General features: G+C 43.9%; 1 protein-coding gene across 10 annotated transcripts in view; it reads right to left on the bottom strand.

Moving 5' to 3' along the window:
- Window positions 1–18,961, bottom strand: part of REV1 (REV1 DNA directed polymerase) — a 95,721-nt gene extending 76,760 nt beyond the window's left edge. For 4 of the 10 annotated variants that reach the window (XR_013636084.1, XM_073352291.2, XM_073352164.2 and 1 more), the window contains exons 1-2: window positions 18,166–18,689; window positions 1,118–1,184 (exon numbers count right to left, since the gene is read on the bottom strand). Coding sequence is in view for 9 of the 10 variants with exons in the window: in XM_073352291.2 (XP_073208392.2) it covers window positions 1,118–1,184; window positions 18,166–18,326 (228 nt within the window). In the remaining variant the exon portion in view is untranslated. Of the gene's footprint in view, window positions 1–1,117; window positions 1,188–18,165; window positions 18,690–18,724 lie in introns of those variants that run through there. The other 6 variants (XM_073352161.2, XM_073352152.2, XM_078853840.1 and 3 more) reach the window with 4 other exon arrangements.
- Window positions 18,962–19,797: the final 836 nt, after the last annotated feature.

Genomic DNA, 19,797 nt, shown 5'->3' with positions numbered 1-19,797 from the left:
GATTAAACAGTTGCACCATGCTAGCAACGTGGCAAGGCTCTTCATTTACTCACCCGGGTGGCAGGTGTTAGAATCCCACACAGAATGACTTTAGGTCTGCAGACCTGCTGTGAAGGTGTGGCTTGTTACCTCTACTCTGGCTGTAAAGGACATAGGAGTGGCTCTCTAAGGAAGAATGATCTAATTCAGAAGAAATTCTGGAGAAACCCTAGGGAAAGTCAAACTCAGGTAGGAAGCTTAGGCTGGGGTTTATGTTTTCTTATTGTTTGAGTTAGTAATATGTCAAATGAAAATTGTCAAATATGTCAAAGTCAAATGAAAATTAATAAAGCCACAGAGCGTGAGTCTGGATGATAATTCATGATCTATGTGCTCTAAGGATAGGGCAAAGACTCAAACGCATTAACCTTCAGAGATTCCAAGGCCAGAAGGGGCCATTGTGATCATCTAGTCTGACCTCCTGTAAATACAGGCCATAGAATTTTCCTGAAATAATTCATGAATCCTTTCTTCCTAAATGTACATGACACATGGTGGTGTGGTATACACTTATCTAAATTTGGGTGCCTTTGTTATCACATGTCCAACTGTAAAGGATTTAGATGAAGAGGAAAACTGTAACTTCAAATCTCTCAAAAATGGACCTATCATATAATCTCCCCAATGGCAAAAAAGCTTCTATTCCTACTTTGCAGGGCTAAAAAATATCGAATGGTCCATTTTTGGTGTAAAGTCAATCTATTATTTTTTCCAAGGGGAGGGGTGGAAAGAAAAGAGTGGAGAAAACATTAATTCTTTCAGTAGGTTGTTCTTTTGTTTTTAAACTGGAGACTGCTGAAAGTTGCTCAAGAGTTTGGAATGTTAAAATAAGACCCAATGAATATGGACTAGTAAATAAGTGCAATTTATTGGATGCCTTTGCTGAACACCTCTGAAAGTCAGGACGTGTTTTTTGGAATGATTTGGAATGACAGTCTCTTTCAAGTGGAGAAAATACATGTGTGTGTGTGTTGAGGCCCTTTACACATTAAATTTTTTTTAAAAAAAATCAAAAAAGCATCAAGAACATTGCATTTATTTACCCTTTCAATAAAAAGCCTTTTGGTTTTAAACATACCCATATCCCCCAGCCATCGTCATTACTGGCTCGTTTCCTCCATCCACCCCGCCTCATAGTGAAGCTTCTGCTTAGGAAACAAAAAACAAAGGGTTGGTTGGTTTGTTTTTTAGCAGCATCTCCAATTCCACTTCGGTGATGGCATGCAAACAGACTGTCTTCTTCAATAACATACTCATGCATGTAATCAGAAGCTAAAATAAATGTAGCAGTTGCAAATTCAATCCTAAGAAAAGTGAAATGTAAAACAACCCTTTATTTAGGAGCTGTGAGATGCTTACCAAAATTAGTCCTCAGGGTGCCTGCTACGTCCTGCACTAAATATAGTATTTTCCTCTTGCTACTACAACACAGCATTACAGTGTTAAGTATCTACAATAATTTACTAGACTTTTATTGTCCAACATACACCTTATATAGCACACCACTTCTAAGCGGTTTAAACAGGATTGCTACTATCCATGAACAATATTGCCAGTCAGCGATAATTATTTTTCGTATTTGATATCTAGTGCATCTTGGGATGCAGGTTCAATTTTCGTGGTATCAGGCACTGGTTAATTACACTAGTGGATTTACATCTAATCTCAAAGGCTGTTGATGCTTTTATGTAAAAACCAAAAAAGAACAAAAGTCACTTTTTGCTTAATGGAGTGCCTCTTGGTTAAAATGACAGTTGATTTACCCCCAGGTTTGTTCAGAAAAATCAATTTACAAACTAAGACCAAAATGTCCCTTTCTGTGAACAGCTTAATACTGGCATCTGAGCTATGCATAGCAATACGTCCAGGTATAGGAGGAGACAGAAATAGTGGTGAGGAGAGGGAATGTATTGGACTATGGCTCCTAAAAACACTGCATCCAAATAATCCACATTCACTAAAGCACTGATATTGATTCTGAAATATTGACGATTAGTGTGGTGTGATTGCCGGGTCACTACCTAGAATATCACATCTGAGATTCTCTCAACCCATAAAGTGACTTTGCCTCTTAGGGAATATGCCCGTACCCCTGGAGAGGTTAAATAGAACCAAATTTTGACTTCATACTTGAATATGGTGCAGTCTTGCAGAAATATTTTAAGTTACGCTGATCACCTGGTTCTTGAGAACATAAAAGGGTTTTCTATTAGATTGCGTGCCCTTTAGTGGCCTGCAGGGAGAATGCCAGACCCCTAAAAGGCCTAATGGTAACCAACACCTTCCTGAAAAAACTCCAACTCCCATGAAGTAGTAAAAAGCTGCGAGCAATCTTGTGCTCAGATACACTAGTGGTGGGTATTTTAGGTAGGTTCTTTTTGTACATAACGTTCCTATATATCAGCAAGGTGGAGACTAACCTTATTGACATGGTCTCATAAACCAGGGATTCTATTTCATGAGCTGACCCTTTAGAACAACTTTTCTGAAGTCTTGTGACACACTAGACTTTTGACTCAAGAGATGGGAAGGTAATCTTCTACCAAAGGCCAGCAGGTCAGAGTACTACTACAATCAGGGGCAATAAAAATCAGACTTATTTTGTCTACTTTTAGTTTCATCAGGACAAGTGATCAGAAAGACAGGTATACATTAGGTGAACTCAAGAGATGGGGAACATGATGTCTGTCACACAAAAGCCCTCCTTTTCCTGGATTGGCATTACTGATTGCTGCAGATCTGCAAGCATTGAGATAAGCGGTCATCAGAAAACTTCAGATACATTTCCAACTTCCCTGGCAGATGGGACTCAGCCACTTCACTTGAAGTCTGAACGCAGGCTAGGCAAGTGGTATTTCAATGATTATCAGATGTGTTGTGCCCAGCTTGTTCATTTGACATCAGTGCTGTGGTCTTCAGGTTACAAGTGATTAACAATCTTCCCATTTGCAGCTCAAGGAGTTTGATGAGGAACCAAGATCTCTGGGATGAGAAAGAATCCCCATCCAGTCTTGCACTTCTGGCAATGACAGCTCGCCCAAGAATCCAGCAAAGGCATGCACCCCCTGGAGAAATTCACTGGGCTTCCTCCAGCAGCGCTGGACTGCTAGAGCTAAGGTAATCTTTCCCTGCACACAGAATCTACTGAGCCAGAAAACTAGGTGAAGGAAGGGATGTACATGTTTACTGGTTCAAAGGATCAGAGCTATGAAAGATGACATGATGCTCATTACACAGAAGATCAGCTGGAATGGATGTGTATTTGACTTCCTAATCTGAGCTGCTACAAGAAATGCTTTATCAAGCTTCTCCTGGAAGGGGTGGGGCGGGAGGAGAAGACTCTAGGGCTTGAAGACTGATCATGGGTGGACATATTTCAGAGAGGGGGTTAATTTCCTGAGGTTTATAATAACCCCTTCTTCCAGAAGCTCTATTGACCCCTGAATGGCTCTCTAACCCTTCACAGACCAAATGCAAAGGCGGGACAGAATGTACCACATCTTCCTTTTGTGAAAAGACACCACCGCAACTACCATGAGCGTTAGAAAATGCTGCTACACAAACCACAAACAGAAACTAAGAATTATGATGCTCAGCACTCTTCTGGTCTCTCTCAAATACTTGTGTAACCCACTGGTAAAGCATGTGTTGTATGTCCCTGTATGAACTGGCTCACAGAGAGGATAACACTATACTTTCCCCCAACCAGTAACTCCTACCACTCAAAGGGAAAAGGTACGTGCTGTAGATCTGAAGGTTGTGGGTTCAAACCCTCCTGATTATCCATTTGAGGGGAGAGAATTTATGCATAAGTTAGTGTGAGAACTACAACTGAGCAGGAAACAGTTTTACCACCATATAGAACTCTGAGATTTCAAAAGTTTTCCCATTGTGCATCAGGATGAAACTGAGGCCATAAGTTTTTCACAAAAGGCAAGACAGAGCTGCCTCAGCCCCAGAACAGCCATCAGCCTGGTGGTTATGGCACTTACCTGAAATGTGGGAGACTGAGTTAGTTAGTTCCATGCTCAGCCTGATTTGGTGACTAGAGAGTCAATCTCTCTCCCTGGCCAAATGATTAATTAGTTATACAAGGGGGAAGAGCTCCAGCTGGAGACAGAGACTCTATACCCTGGTAGTTAGAACACACTGTCATAACTGGGACATGGGTAGTCTGACCTACTGGTTGGAACAGGAGCCAGGCTGGGTGAGATACCAAGAGATCAGACTGAGACAGGCCAGAGGGCAAAGCAGGAGTCAGCTGTCGGGAGGCAGGACCAGCAATTAGAAACAGGCAGAAGCAGCCATAAGCAGGGAAAAGCCAATTGCATAGATCATTTCCTGTTCCTGCACTTGGTTTAAATACAAGTAGGGAGACAATCAGACCCCAGGACTGCAGTTGTGGGCGGCAGGTATAATAGGGTCTGCCTCCCCTGGTGCTACTGCAGTCGTCGGACCCCAAGTTGCGGAGTTTGGTGGTGAAGTTTTTGCTTTATTATGCCCCATGCAGGTTCTGGGGCAGCTAAGGAGGCAGTATGTGCTATTCAGCTTCCTGGGTTCATCAGTAATCTCCCTGGACTGCAGAGAGATTACTGAGGAACCCAGGAAGTTGAGTAGCAAATACTGCCTCCTCAGCCACCCCGGAATCAGCATGCGGCATATCAAAAGTATCTCCGAAGAGACGCTTTTCCCTGGGGCGACGTGGGTCTGGGGAGGGGAGGAGAGGAGAGGAGAGGAGAGAAGAGGTGTGTCTGTGGCTGGCCCGAGGCTCTTTCGGGCAGGGGGGCCAGGGGACTGGGCTTTGACTGGCCCAGGGCTCCTCTGTGATCAGGACTGTAGCTGGTACGGGGTTCTTGCACTGAATGTGGGGGTGGGCAGAAGGGGCAGAGCTGGGGGCTAGCCTCCCCAAAGGGGGGCTCCACCCATTGCCCATGACTAGAGTGCTCTGTCAGAGTTCAGCTTCTAGTTTTGCCAACTGTTAGCAGCTCACTGGGTGGCAGGGTGAAACTGACTAGCTCCTACAAGCCCTTTGGGCCAGCATTCAAGAACTATGGTCCCCGACCCACTCATCTGGGATGTGGGACACCTCGGTCCAAGTCTCTGGTCTGAATCAGGCAGAGTTGGGACTTCAGCGCAAAGTCTCCCACAGGCTGAGTACCCTAACCATCAGGCTATTGGCTATCTTTGGTTGGTTGCATGTTTGCTCTCTCTCTGGTTTTGACTAGAAATTCCATCCTGGACCTACAAAAGTTTCACTGAAACTGGTATGTTCCCAGGAACTGTTTCAGTTTCAGTGAATTGGCGTTTTCCAACTAAAAAGGATTCATTAGAAAATTCATAACTAGCTCTAGTAAGGAGTCTGGAGTAATTGTTGGAATGATTTTATACTCCAATACAACGTATGCAGAAGTGAACTGGGTTTTGTGTTAATATTAAGGCTGTCGATTAATCACAGTTAACTCACGCGATTAACTCAAAAATATGAATCACAATTCATCACAGTTTTAATTGCACTGTTAAGCAATAGAATACCAATTGAAATTTATTTTTATTTTTGGATGTTTTTCTACATTTTCAAATATATTGTTTTAAATTACAACACAGAATAGAAAGCATACACTGCTCACTTTATATTATTTTTATTACAAATATTTGCACTGTAAAAAACAATAAAAAATGGTATTTTTCAATTCACCTCATCCATAATGCAATCTCTTTATGGTGAAGGTGCAACTTACAAATGTAGACTTTTTTTGTTACATAACTGCCCTCAGAAACAAACAATGTAAAACTTTAGAGCCTACAAGTCCACTCAGTCCTACTTCTTATTCAGCCAATCCCTAAAACAAACAAGTTTGTTTACATTTACGGGAGATAATGCTGCTGGCTTCTTATTTACAATGTCACCAGAAAGTGAGAATAGGTGTTTGCATGGCACTTTTGTAGCAGGCACTGTTAAGTATTTACATGCCAGATATGCTAAACATTCGTATGCCCCTTCATGCTTCAGCTCCCATTCCAGAGAACACGCTTCCATGCTGATGACTCTCATTTAAAAAAAAAAAAAAAAAATGAGTTAATTAAATTTTGACTGAACTTCCTGGGGTAGAATAGCATGTCTCCTGCTGTTTTACCCGAATTCTGCCATGTATTTCATATTATAGCTGTCTTGAATGATAACCCAGCACATATTGTTCATTTAAAGAACACTTTCACTGCAGATCTGACAAAACGCAAAGAAGGTACCAATGTGAGATTTCTAAAGATAGCTACAGCACTCAGCCCAAGGTTTAAGAATCTGAAGTGCCTTCCAAAATCTGAGAGCGATGAGATGTGGAGCATGCTTTCAGAAGTCTTAAAAGAGCAAAACTCTGATATGGAAACTATAGAACCCGAACCATCAAAAAAGAAAATCAATCTTCTGCTGGTGGCATCTGACTCAGATGATGAAAGTGAACATGCATTGCTCTGCGCTGCTTTGGATCGTTATCAAGCAGAACCCATCATAAGCATGGACGCATGTCCTCTGGAATGGTGGTTGAAGATGAAGGGATATATGACCTTCAGCACATCTGGCATGTAAATATCTTGCAATGCCGGCTACAACAGTGCCTTGTGAACGTCTGTTCTCACTTTCAGGTGACACTGTAAACGAGAAGCAGGCAGCATCATCTCCTGCAAATGTAAACAAACTTGTTTGGCTGAGTGACTGGCTGAATAAGTAGGACTGAGTGCACTTGTAGGCTCTAAAGTTTTACACTGTTTTGTTTCTGAATGCAGTTTTTTGTACATAATTCTACATTTGTAACTTCAATTTGCATTACAGTACTTGTATGAGGTGAATTGAAAAATATGGTTTCTTTTGTTTTTTAATGCACAAATATTTGTAAGCAAAAATATAAGGTGAGTGCTGTATACTTTGTATTGTGCTGTAACTGAAATCATTATATTTGAAAATGTAGAAAACACCCAAAAATATTTAAATAAATGGATTTCTATTGTTTAATCTCACGATCAATCACGATTAATTTTTTTAATTGCTTGATGGCCCTAGCCAATATTTGTTTTACTGTGGCATTTTTAGTATTTGTGTTTTGGTTAATGAGAGCTGTTCCTTTAAGAACAGGGTGCAGCACTTTATTATATTATGCGTTAAAGACTGAGAGCAACGTGTAGGAGATTGTCCGTTTGTCCACACTGGAAGACTGTGCCTGAGTAACTCCAAAAAGGTCACAATACATTTGGTAAATTTATTATTCTAGAATGCATGCCTCCTTTCTGAGGCTGTAACATTAGCACTTGTGGGAGACTGGATGCCTCGCGACATTGCTAATGAGCTACAGAACCTTTCATCTGTAGCTGACCACTTTGAATTCAGCTCAGCAAGGATTAAAAATTGTTTTCATCTAATGGATGTTTTGTGGCCCTATATGCGTTTCATGGCTCTCAGTTCCAGCTCCCACCTCACAAACCCATCACTGGCAAGCACACTGTCTTACGATGCATTTGTACAATGCCAAGCACAATGGAGTCTCATTCTTGGTTGTGTCTTCTAGCAAGAGCTCCTGCAGCAGGGGACTAAATTGTGTTACAATACATTTTTGAGTGTTAGTAACCCTAAAACATTGAGGGATGGGGCAACTGGAGTTTAAAATCAGCTTACACGCCAACATATAATGCGGGGAGGAGGGAGGAACGGGATGACACAGACAATTAAAAAAAACTTTTCAGGATGTTTGAAGTTCTTGGATTGACAATATCATTTTATAACAAAATGAACTCTAAACTTGATGACCTGATACTGTTAGAGTAGTTTGAGCTGATTTTAGGAGGGAATGACCTCTAATACCATTAGAGTCATTTGCAACTGCAAGCAGTTGCTGATGTCAGGGCCAGTCAGGCAATTTTAATCCAATCAATCCCTGACTACTAGTGTTTTAACCATATCTGTATAAAAATTACATGCCTAGAACTGGCTGACTAAAAAACATTGGAAAAGTTTCTGGACCATGAACTGCCACTTTCTGGGGGAGGGTGTGGAAGGGGAGAGAGAGTTTGGAGTAAGAAGGCCAACAAGCCTTAATCAAAAGATAAAACTGAAGACCCTCGATGAAGAATAAAGCATGTGACACAAAACAGTAAGCTAAGGAGTATGAGAAGTCAATAGTAAAACTCACTTTCCAGAATCTATGAAAAGCTGATCCATAGTCTTGTGTCAGAAAAGTGAAATGTTGTGTAATTTGCAAAAATCATGAGTAGTAAAGCCCTTTAAAATTAATTCCCTATATGTACATGACTGCTCATGTGAAATACACGGTAGCAGGAAATGTCATTTTGTCCCAAGAAACTCCTATTACTACATTGCTCCAGAAAATGCAACTTGAGGAGATACAGAAGTTCTACACAGTGTTGCTAAATATAATATCAATTTCTGAGATTTTGAAATTGTCTTCAGTTTGCAATCTGCAGGCCAAAATGGCCTTAATCTTGGATCAAACTAAGTTAACACCTAAGAAGTGAAAGATTTTTAGATACAAGTGTCACAGTTCATGACAACTGCACCTGTATTCTCCCCCTCCCCCCCGATGTCCAGCATGGGCACCCACTCTATGTTTCTCAGCTGTCACCTCTCTTGGGAGAAGGCCAATCTCTCTCTCCTTTCTGAACTGTGGTTGCACAGTTTCCTGCCTACACTGTGTTATTCCTAGCAAACCAACCTTAGTCAGCCCAGCCTCTGTGCTTTGTAACTCTTCAAAAAGTTATGAACAACATAACTGCAAACAGTTATGAGTTACCACACATTTATTCTTAAAATGAAAGGATTACAGACCAAACATATTAAAACCAATAAAAGAAACAATGCACATGCTAAAAAGCTTATCAGAGGTCACCCCAACTCCAAATGGTAGGTGTCAATCCCTCCAAGCCTTCCATAAGCACTTGGGGTCACCCCCTTAGACAGAACGTTCTGTCCATTTGCTGGATCAAAAAGACGACCCTGAGTCAGTTTAAACTCAATATATTATCTAAAAGGCCTCTCTTTACCAGATGGTCTCTGGAGACTCCAGTCTGAACTAGTATACAAGAGCCTCTCCAGCTAGAAGGTGTTGCAACCTGAGTGATTTTGCCTAATCACCCCCCACTGTTGTTGACTACAGGAGGGCTGTGGCCACGCTCCAACCCCTCATGGAAATACATAAAATCCCTGGCTCACAATGATACATACACTTAATACGGTAATATCTCCCAAAGATATTGTAGGAAATTGTCATATTTGTCACAGCAAGCAATTATAAAGTCTTACACAAGTGTCTCACACGAATACAGAAAGCTAGGTTTATTACTGTGTTTGCTGATGGAGCCATACACAGGTCTGTTGTTGAACAAGTATCTGTGTGCATCAGCATTGTACATTATGACAGCACATTTGGAATCTGGGACAACTGATTGTGATACACAAAGAATAAAAGCAACTTTAGGAATTGTGGGGATGAATACATAACAGCTCAAGTCAACATGAGTCAGGCTGAAAATAGATGGCGCAGCAGTGAATACAGGCTGCTCATATGTTGTGCAGGCCACGTTTAGACAAGATACTAATTTTATTGTTGTGCACTACATCCAACTCTTACATCCTCCAAAACACAAGCACGCCGGACTCATTCTAAGACCAACTGGCAATGTCTCACTGCCCTCTAGGAACAGTGTTTCTGATCATTGCTAGTCAATCAGCTTCGGAGCTCATCACAACTGTAGCTGTTTAACCAGCAGCAGCTTTCTTCTGTTCCTTGGGACATCAGCTTGAGTTTCAACAGAGTTTTGTTTTTTCCTCTATTCCCCTTGTTTCCCAGTCCCACAAGTGGCTCTTCCCAGCAATTCCTTTTAATACTTTTAGTTACTTGGCTCGATTAGTCTTTGAGTTGAAGAGTCAGCAGCTCCTTCAGGTAAGGACATGGCTTGCCACTGCCACAATTCATAGGCACAGAATTCAACATACTGTGGTTGATTAGCTTCATAATTTCCCTCATGTATTCATATTCTTTTGGGATTTAGCAATGTGATGGCCTCAAAGCTTTGCCAGAACTATTGCCTTCTCAGTACAGTGTGCCTCTATGCTTACTTTGAAGTGTTGCGTTCCCATCCTAACTTACTAGTTTCAGGACCTTCTCTCAGCACATGGAAATTATTTCTGTCTGATATTCTCTTCCAGATTCAACTGAAGTGATGTTCAGAGGCACCAAGTTCCTCGAGGTTATACAGTGGTCTCTGTCTTGGGGACACCACCTTATTCTCTTTGGAGAAAGCAGAGCTCCTCAGATCTCAAGGCCTCCAAATGACAGTCAAGTCTCAATCATTCGTGGCCTGGAGAGGTCTGAAGGTGTCTACCTTGAAGCAGATGCCTAAATCAGCATCCAGAGCACAGCCACATCTTTGCTTTGTGGAGATGGATGCAGGAAGGCCTTAAGTTAAAAGTAGCCTTCCTCTGGATAAAACACATGACTTACAGCTTTCCTGGGTGCCATCTTCAAGTATAACTTTTATGTATACTATTTCTCTTCTCCCACTCCTTCAACACCCTCTTCTCAAGCCATTCATACTTTTAAACAGTTTCTGATTTGCCTTCTCTTGATGGCAGACAGGTCCAAGCAAGTAGATTCGCTCCTGCCATTTTTTGTGTGAAGAAGGGAGGAATGTTTTAAGCCAGTGTGGCTGAATCCTTTCTCCTTTCTGTATGAGAAAGAAATATAAATGAGAGAACCTTTCTAAAATGATGACAGTTGACAGCTGCTGGTCATTCAACAGATTAAAAGGAGTGTGCACTACAACTTATTTTCAAATGGGGAACACATTGCTGAAGATCCTAAATTTAGCTCATCAGATCTGGAAGCCCAAATATAAAGATGGTGCATGTTGTATTTAAAGCATGGGAGGTTATGGTGTTTCTGCTTGCTTTTTACATTAGAGATAACAATAAATGGTCCTGGTTTTGCTTGAGGACTTTTTCCCCAGTTTATTTAATGTAGGCATTTAACAAAATTGTGTGTGACCAGTTTCACTGCTCTCCTCTCTAGTTAAGTTTCTCCTTTACAAGAAATCAGAAAAACATTTAAAATCACTTAAAATAATTTTTTAAAAGAAGTTTCATGGTGTCAGTAGAGGAGGTTTTTGAAACAAACTGATAAATCAAACAGTAATAAGTCACCAGAACCAGATGGTATTCACTCTTACATCTGAAGGAACTCTAAGATAATATTGCAAAACTACTAATTGTGGCATCCAACCTATTGCTTAAATCAGCCTCTGTACCATATAAGTGGAAGACACCTAATGTAACACCTATTTTTAAAAGGCGATCCAGGCAACTACAGGCCAGTAAGCCTAAGTTCAGTATCAGACAAACTGGTTTAAAACTATAGTAAAGAACAGAATTATCAGACACACAGATGAACACAATATGTTGGGGAAGAGTCAACACAGCTTTTGAAAAGGGAAATCATGCCTCACCAATCTATTACAATTATTTGGGTGGAGGAGGGTCAACAAATATGTGGACAAGGGTGATCAAATGGATACAGTGTACTTGAACTTTCAGAAAGCCTTTGACAAGGTCCCTCACCAAAGGCTCTTAAGCAAAGTAGACAGCCATGGGATAAGAAGGAAAGTCCTCTGATGGATCAGTACCTGGTTAAAAGACAAGAAATAAAGAGTAGGAATAAATGGCCAGTTTTTACAGTGGAGAGGGGTAAATAATAGGGTCCTCCAAGGATCTGTACTGGGTCTTGTGCTGTTCAGCATATTCATACATGATCTGGAAAAAGGGGTAAACCATGAGATGGGTAAGAGTTACAAAGGGATCTTGCAAAACTATGCGACTGGGCAACAATGGCAGATGAAATTCAATATCGATAAGTGCAAAAAAGTGTACATTGGAAAAATAATCCCAACTATACATACAAAATGATGGGTGTAAGTTAGCTGTCACCACTCAAGAAAGATTTCAGAGTCATCGTGGATAGTTCTTGGAAAACATCTACTCAATGTGCAACAGCAGTCGAAAAAGCCAACAGAATGCTGGGAAACATTAGGAAAGGGTAGATATGATGACAAAAAATATCACAATATCATTACATAACTCCATGGTGTGCCCACACCTTGAATACTTTGTGCAGTTCTAGTCACCTCATCTCAAAAAATATCTATTAAAATTGGGAAAGTACAGAGAAGGGCAACAAAAATGACATGGGGTATGGAACAGCTTCCACGTGAGAAGAGGTTAAAAGGACTGGGACTGTTCAACTTAGAAAAAGAAATGACTAAGAGGGATGGGGGGATATAATACAGGTCTATAAAATCATGAATGGTGTAGAGAAAGTGAATAAGGAATTATTTACCCTTTCACATGACACAAGAACCAGTGGTCACCCAATGAAATTAACAGACAGCAGGTTTAAAACAAATACAAAGAAGTACAGTAGACATTTGTTTGCATCAACACCTTGTAAGAGCAACTTTTCACCTGGGAACACTTTCCCTACTGTGTATTGTCCACTTGGTAACAGCAACATAGTCACCACATAAGAGCAACACTTGTGACATTGTGACATCACCTCCAGGGGTACAGATTGGGGGGGGCTTTTAGGGTACCCCCAAATTGCATACTCCATCTCCATTCCCCTCCTGACCTGGACCTTCAGCACCATGCACACAGCCCCATCTACTTGCTCTGCCTGACAGAGCCTGTGTGGAGAGCATGTGTAGCAAGGAGTTTGAGGAGAGGGTCTGGAAGAGATTTTCAGGGTGGGGAGAAGCTGGGGTCAGGGGAGCAGCAGAGGTGCAGCTCAAAGGTTTCCTCCTCCCTTCCTCAGCATCTGGCTTGCAAGCAGCAATAGGCTGGGTTGTGTTTGCTATTTTGCAGTGGGGAGTATCAGGACCCCCCTCCCAACACTGACCAGTCCCCTCCATCTCGGTTGCCAGTGGCGGGGTGTGGCTGTGCTGTTTTGCAGTGGGTGGTCAGGGGACCTCGCTCCCCAGGGCACTTACCTGTCTCCTTCCCCACTCCCAACTCTGCTGTCCATGCTAGGAGCCACCCCCACCTTGCAGGCTGCACAGGGTGCCCTCCCCAGCCACCCTTCCCTCCCTCACCAGGGTGGAGCATGAAGCTGCCAGCAAGAGTATCCTCAGCCTGTTGGCAGCCTGGCTTGCTCAGCCATTCTTCCAACTGGGGGCTCCCCTGCCAAATCTGGGGTTCCCCTACCCCATACTCCTCAATTCCCTCCCACAACATGGCTGACCCACCCCTTCCAAAATGCTCTTAACTCTTCATAGGCCTTTGGTCAGATGACACTCCCCATAACAGCAACAGCTGCTTAGGAGCAACATAGAAAAAGGGCACCAATATGACAAGTGTTTACTGTATTTCTTCGCACAACAGGAACTCGTTGCTAGGGGATAGTGTGAAGGCCAAAAGCATAACTGGGTTCAAAAAAAGAATTAGATAAGTTCAAGGATAGGTCCATCAGTGGGTATTAGACAAAATGGTCAGTAGGGATGTAAAATACTAAATGGTTAAACAGTTAACCGGTAAGCATTAGTCTTACCCATTACCCAACCCTAACCGTTAGCTCCCAGCCCCGGCCGACCAGCCGACTCTCGCCCTTCTCTTTAATTGGTTAACTGTTTAAAATATATCATTTTAATTTTTTAAATGGATAACTTTTAAAATGGATATTTACACCCCTAATGGTCAGGAATGCAACCCCATGCTCTGGGTGTCCCTAAGCCTCTGACTGCCAGAATCTGGGACTAGATGATAAGGGAGGGATCACACAATAATTGCCTTGTTCTGTTCATTCTCTTTGAATCGTCTGGCACTGGCCACTGTCAGAAGACAGGATACTGAGCTAGATGGATCATTGGTCTGGCCCAATACTGCCATTCTTATAATATTTAAAGTCTGCTTTATTAGAAACAGTTTTTAAATTGGACAATTCCAGAAATGCAACTCAACAGCATCTCCTTAAATAGTCTGAATAAAAATGGCTTCTGCTCTCAATGTTTACTCTCAATATTTACTCATGTTTACTTCTGCTCTCAATGTTTACTAATGTTTTATCTGTCCGTCCTGTCCAGTCCAAGAAAACCACTGTGACTCAAATTTATAATGTAAAACACGAACAGATAAAACAAATCTTCCAGAACACTTTTTACATAATACAGCAGAAACAAACAAACATGCATCACACCCAAATGGCACAAAATGACCATTCATCTTTGCAGGGCATCTTTAAGGAGGACCTTGCAATCATCTGGCGCTATGAGGCATGCTGCCATCTGTGTATCTTATTCTTCCCAAAGTCTTCTAAGATGGAATAACAGTTTTGGTATCTCTGGGTTCAGTGCAAAGGACAGTCCACCTCTTCTGCCAACCCATCCAATAGGGTCCTAAGAGTTCAATTTTTAAGGGTTCAGGCAAATGAATTCCACAGAGTCGATGTGCAGAGATAGTACTAAGTGGCCCAGATCTGAGGAAGCCCTTTTCTTGGCAGGACTCCCAGGCTCTAGGGAAACTGACCTCATGGACCAACCCACATGCCCAAATGCTAGCAGAGCTCTCCCTCCTGGTACAGAGCCATGAGGAAGAAGTCAGTTGCACCCTTCCCAAATCCCAGAGTCTCTGGTGCTCTTTAGAAGAGGATATATGGAATGACCTTTCTTTTGTGCAAACCCTTTCAGTCTGTAAAGCCACTGCAGCTTTGGCATTATGATTTTCTGAGCCACATTAGTAGTTGGACAGTCCCCTTTAAAAGGAGACTTTCTTGAAACTGTATTTGACAGTCTCTTTCATTAAAAGAGATCATCTTTCTGTGCTCAATGGGAAAAAGACACGCACAACTCACAGTTCATAGCCAAGTGAAGTCACTGTTCATGACCACTTGAGGAAGGAAAACTGTGCGTGCAAGAAAAACATTTTTAGAGAAAGTTCATCTTCTTCTAAACTGGATCCAACACTGACAGCAACTAGAATATAATCCAAAGTTCTAAATTAATTCCCTTTCCTGTGCCCTGCAACAAAATCATTAATAATACAAGTTGCAGTAAGACCAAAAAAAAAAAAAAAAAAAGTTAAAAAGGAAAGTTTTTGCTTTCGCTGAAATGTAAGAAAAGGAACTGGGGACCATTATGGAGCAGTGGTGCTGTTTATACCCTCAATCCCAGGCTGGGTAGAAGCTTGAGGGATGCGTGCATGTGCTTACAGGATCCATCAAATTCTGGGATCCAAGGCAGTCTCTCTCTGTTTCTGCTAAAATGGTCATGCTTGAATATGTGCCTGATGCAGTATTTTTTCATCTGCTATTAGTTTCCACATTGCCAGGATTACTGTAATCTCCTATCCTCCATAAATCAAGAAGGTAGCTGAATTCAGACAAGCCAGATAAGGAAGTACCCCTGGAGTTGTGATTTGACCAGATATCAATGGTTAGGGGACATGGTGAACATACAAAGACACAAAAACCCAAGTAGTGCAGTCAGCTCTCTTTTCTTATAGAGAAGCAGTCTGGTTTACAGTCTCAGGACTGTGGCATACATAAACTACCAAGTGGGAGACTCAAAACTTTAGAATAACAAGTAAGCACTGGTCTACAGTACAAACTTATTTCGATATAACTACATTGCTCAGCGCTTCTGGACAAAGTTACCACCTGATGAGGAGGTGGCGTACCTACACCCAACAGGAGAAGCTTTTCCATCAGGATAGGTAGCAATGCAGCTGTAAGTGCAGACAAGCCCTAAGTTTCACAAGTCACTATTTTTGAACCTCCTCAGAGTCAAATTTTGCAGTGACCACAATATGACCGTGGATTGCCTCAGCGAGTCAATTAGATCAGAAAGAGTGAAGCTCATCCAATTTATATACCAAGATCAAATAGCCACAATGTGCAACTCCAAAGCAGTGACACTCTTCAGTCAGTTTTGAGAACAGAGGCCTATAGTGGATGTGCTCCACAACCCATGGAATTTAAAGCTACCTTGTACATTCCCTGCTCCTGAAGAAGCTGGCAAGTGGAAAGACCAGTTCTCCCCCAGGCCCATACACTATTATTTTGGGTTTCTACGCGATGATTGCCAATGCACCATCCTTAAACATAGCTGGCAGCACATAACAAGAATCCTCCATTCCTGACAATATTAGTATTTACAATTGCAATATTGTCTGCTTTCCAAAATGGAGAAGACAGGCACAACGATGTACAGGAAGTGCTACGTAATTTTTTTTCAGTGAAAACGCTAGAGCAACTCATATAATGTATTTACATAGGGTCCCACAAAAGTCATCTTCCTTGCATGGTGCTCAGGCCATTTCTTTGCCCTCTTGCCTTCTCCATTCAAGTTGCTCTCCCTCACAGCCCTGAACAATTCATGGCAGTTCTCATTTTTTCTGCTCCCTTTCCTCTTATTCTGCTGCTCCGCCTGGAGAGCACAGAACTACCACCCGACTGGTCCCAATAGTATTCCGTTAATGGAAAAATTTCAGTATTATGAGATTTAGTTCCCTCCCTACACATCTACTACCCAAAACTACTGCTAATAGGAGTCAGGAGCTCTCAAAAAGGAAAATATATCTGTCATTAATTTTTTTTTTTGGCAAATATCTAATTCAAAGAGGGAAAAATATTCTCCTTCATAAAATTACTACTATTCAACAAAGATTAAATTGGGAAAACGTATGGTGGGATCAAGCACATTTATCTTTCACTAATTGCCGAGGACAAGTGAATTTAGGTTTTTTTTTTGGGGGGGGGGGGGGCTCACTGTGGTAACTAAGTTTCTCTACCTGCTGCAAATCCTATTTTTATACTTATTGGCCTAACTCTTAATATTTGTTCCTTAGAGTAGCTGAAACAGTAGCCAGATGAAAAATCTGACATGACACTTCTCTAGACCAGTACCTTCTAGGTCAAGGGAGTCAGCAGCAAGATAGCCTGAAGCCCAGTGCCCAGAGACACAGTGTTATGCCCCACAATATATCTATATTTCATTGGTCAATGGGAAGGAAAAATTAAATAGACCATCCAGAAAGCCCTGATCACTACTATATTTGACCAATAATGCAGGGAATAGCGATCTACTGAATAACATTGAAGACAAAAGTTCTATCCGCAAGAAGACAGACATTTTACTACAAAGGCTCTAAATAAACCATTTTTTGTTACCTGAATTCTTACAGCTTAAAAACATACATGTGCAAAGTAGTTAAGAATCTTTAATTATTCACAAGCCAAGAACAAGGCAGGTACTGTAAGGAGTTTGTTTCCTAATGCTGCCCTACCAATGACCTCCAATTTGACAGGGAGGAATTATTCACTAACAAGTTAAGAGATTCAGTCAAATAAGCCAGTGAAAGAAAGGGATGGAACAAAAGACCAGTGTGATGTGGGGCCACTAACAACACACTTGAGACAAGATAGCAACGGAAGAGGTCTGCAGAGATTTTGCATTTGTATGTTAATTATCTTGACTCTTAATAGACTAGTCTCTGGAATAGTTCTATGTTAACTATGACCTCTGGCAGCTACTGGTAATTAAACCACCTCTACATGAGCTTATTTTTCTACACATTTTGGACAGCATAACTACTATCAATAGTCTCCTGCTTTTTTGTACTATGCAATTGAATTTTCACATTAGACCTGTCTCTTAAATCGACACACAAAGTAAAAAGGAAAGGAAAAGTGCTTCAAGAACAAACATCTGTATCTTATCTACAAACACACCCAAAGAATCTTATCTTTCATTATTTGGTAGTATTTTAGACATGCGCAGCAACACACTAAAAACGATGAAATCTTGCAGTGTCCGATTTATGTCAACAAACCTAGACGCTCAGCACTGACCACTCTTAGCTTCCACAACCCCCCCTCCCCATTTAAGAGTAACAATGCGCATTTTTTCTCATCAGCTGTTGCTTACTATCCTGGGTCGATTCACTGCTAAGGCGGTAGCAAAACAAGGCAGCACGGTGAGCGGGGGAGAGTGGCGTCAGGAAACACACCGAGCGCGTACGGACACACTGCGAGCCTGCATTCCCACAGGCAGACCCCTTCCTTCCAGCTATGCCACACTTACACAGGCTCATCGCCGGGACGGGCAGGCGGGGAAGCCGCGGACAGAGGCACGCTGCTCCCGCTCGGGGCCCGGACGCGTGGGTGCTGCGGAACGGGGGTGGCTAGCCCATGCCACGGGCTCTTCTCCTCCTCCTCCTCCCCGCACTGCCCCTGTGCTGGCATCCGGGCGCTAGCCGGGCTGCACCACTCCGGCTCTGCCCTGGCCAGTGTTGTGTCTGAGGCAGAGGCCCCATGTGACACGGACGGGTGCAAGGTGGGGGGTCTGCGTGACCCAGACAGGCAGGTTTAACAGCAGCAGCACGCCCGACCAAGTTGCAGCTCGCGCGCCCCTCCCCCGCCGACCCCTCCCCGCGCGGGCAACTGCGGGGCGGTTACGCGGCCCCGCACCCGCCTCCTGCAGCTGCTGCGGGCGGGCGCGCGCGCGCGCGGGCCGCGCCGGAGTCACTGGCAGTTGGGGGCAGGCCGCGGGCCCGGCCGCCTCTCCACGCGCTGGGCGCTCATGGGGCCGGAATGCACCGCGCGGGGAAGGGGCCCGCTCGCTCAGCCGCCCCGCGGCTCACCTGTCGCCGCGTCTGCCAGACGCGCATTCCCAGGCGGCGGCGCCTGCCCGGCCGGGCCGTGTAGGGGCTTCACATCGCGCTCCCCCTCCCGCCCGCTTCGCTTCGCTCCTCTTCTCTCCTCTCAGACAAGCCCGGCCCGCGCCTCTCGGTGTCCCCAGCTCCTCCCGCCCACCCCGTTCTTCCTGTGAACGCGTCACACACGGCGCGAGAGAGTCTCGCGCCACCAACCGCCGCACGGTCAACAAGCCTCGCGCCGGCCACGCAGGGCTCCCCCTAGCGGCGCGCGCCCCTGAGAAGTCGCGTGCAGCGCAGCCGCCACCGCCGAGAGGACTCCTAGGCACGTGACCGTCTGGAAAGCGGGCCAAAAAAAAAAAACCCACCTCGTGCCGCCCGGTCCTGCTTATCTGCCGCTCTCTCCCACGCTCGTTGGCTGCGCGGGCGGGGAAGGGGAGCCAGCGGCGCCCTCTAGCGGGGAGAGGGCTGCTCTGCAAGCACGAGGAGCGCCGCAGCCAAATGACAGGCAGGAATGGTGGGGGGAGGTAATGGCTGCGCCGAGTGACCCTAGCCAGCCAGGGCGCCGGAGCCCACGTGCGCTGCGGCTCCGCAGGTGGAGTCTGCTCCCCGCACGGAGCGCCCTGTGCACCCTGGCGAGCGGCAGCGGGGCCGGGGTGCACCCAGCGCTCCCCCGGCCTGCTGGCACGGGTCCGCCCTCAGCGCCTTGAGTGATTCCCGGGCGTGTGAAGAACCTGCCTTCACCCGCTCTAAGAAAAGGCTCTGACCCGGGTGTGCATGGCTCCCCCGCGCCCCAGCTCGACCATCCCGGGTGTGTGGTTAATGGGGGGGGGGGGTGGATTCTGCCCCATTGCACAGCAGGGAGTGGGGAAGCTGGGGGGGAGTTAAACTTTGGCATCACTAAAGCAGGTAAACATTTTTTCATACTCTTGATGAATTTTTCTTTTACATAAACAAGTTTCAGAGTACCAGCCGTGTTAGTCTGTATCCGCAAAAAGAAAAGGAGGACTTGTGGCACCTTAGAGACTAACCAATTTATTTGAGCATGAGCTTTCCTGAGC

Source organism: Lepidochelys kempii, chromosome 1 (genome assembly GCF_965140285.1).
Source record: "Lepidochelys kempii isolate rLepKem1 chromosome 1, rLepKem1.hap1, whole genome shotgun sequence".
Classification (NCBI taxonomy): Eukaryota; Metazoa; Chordata; order Testudines; family Cheloniidae; genus Lepidochelys; species Lepidochelys kempii.
The sequence above is the reverse complement of the archived record's forward strand: the minus strand, read 5'-3'. Positions and strand labels throughout refer to the sequence as shown.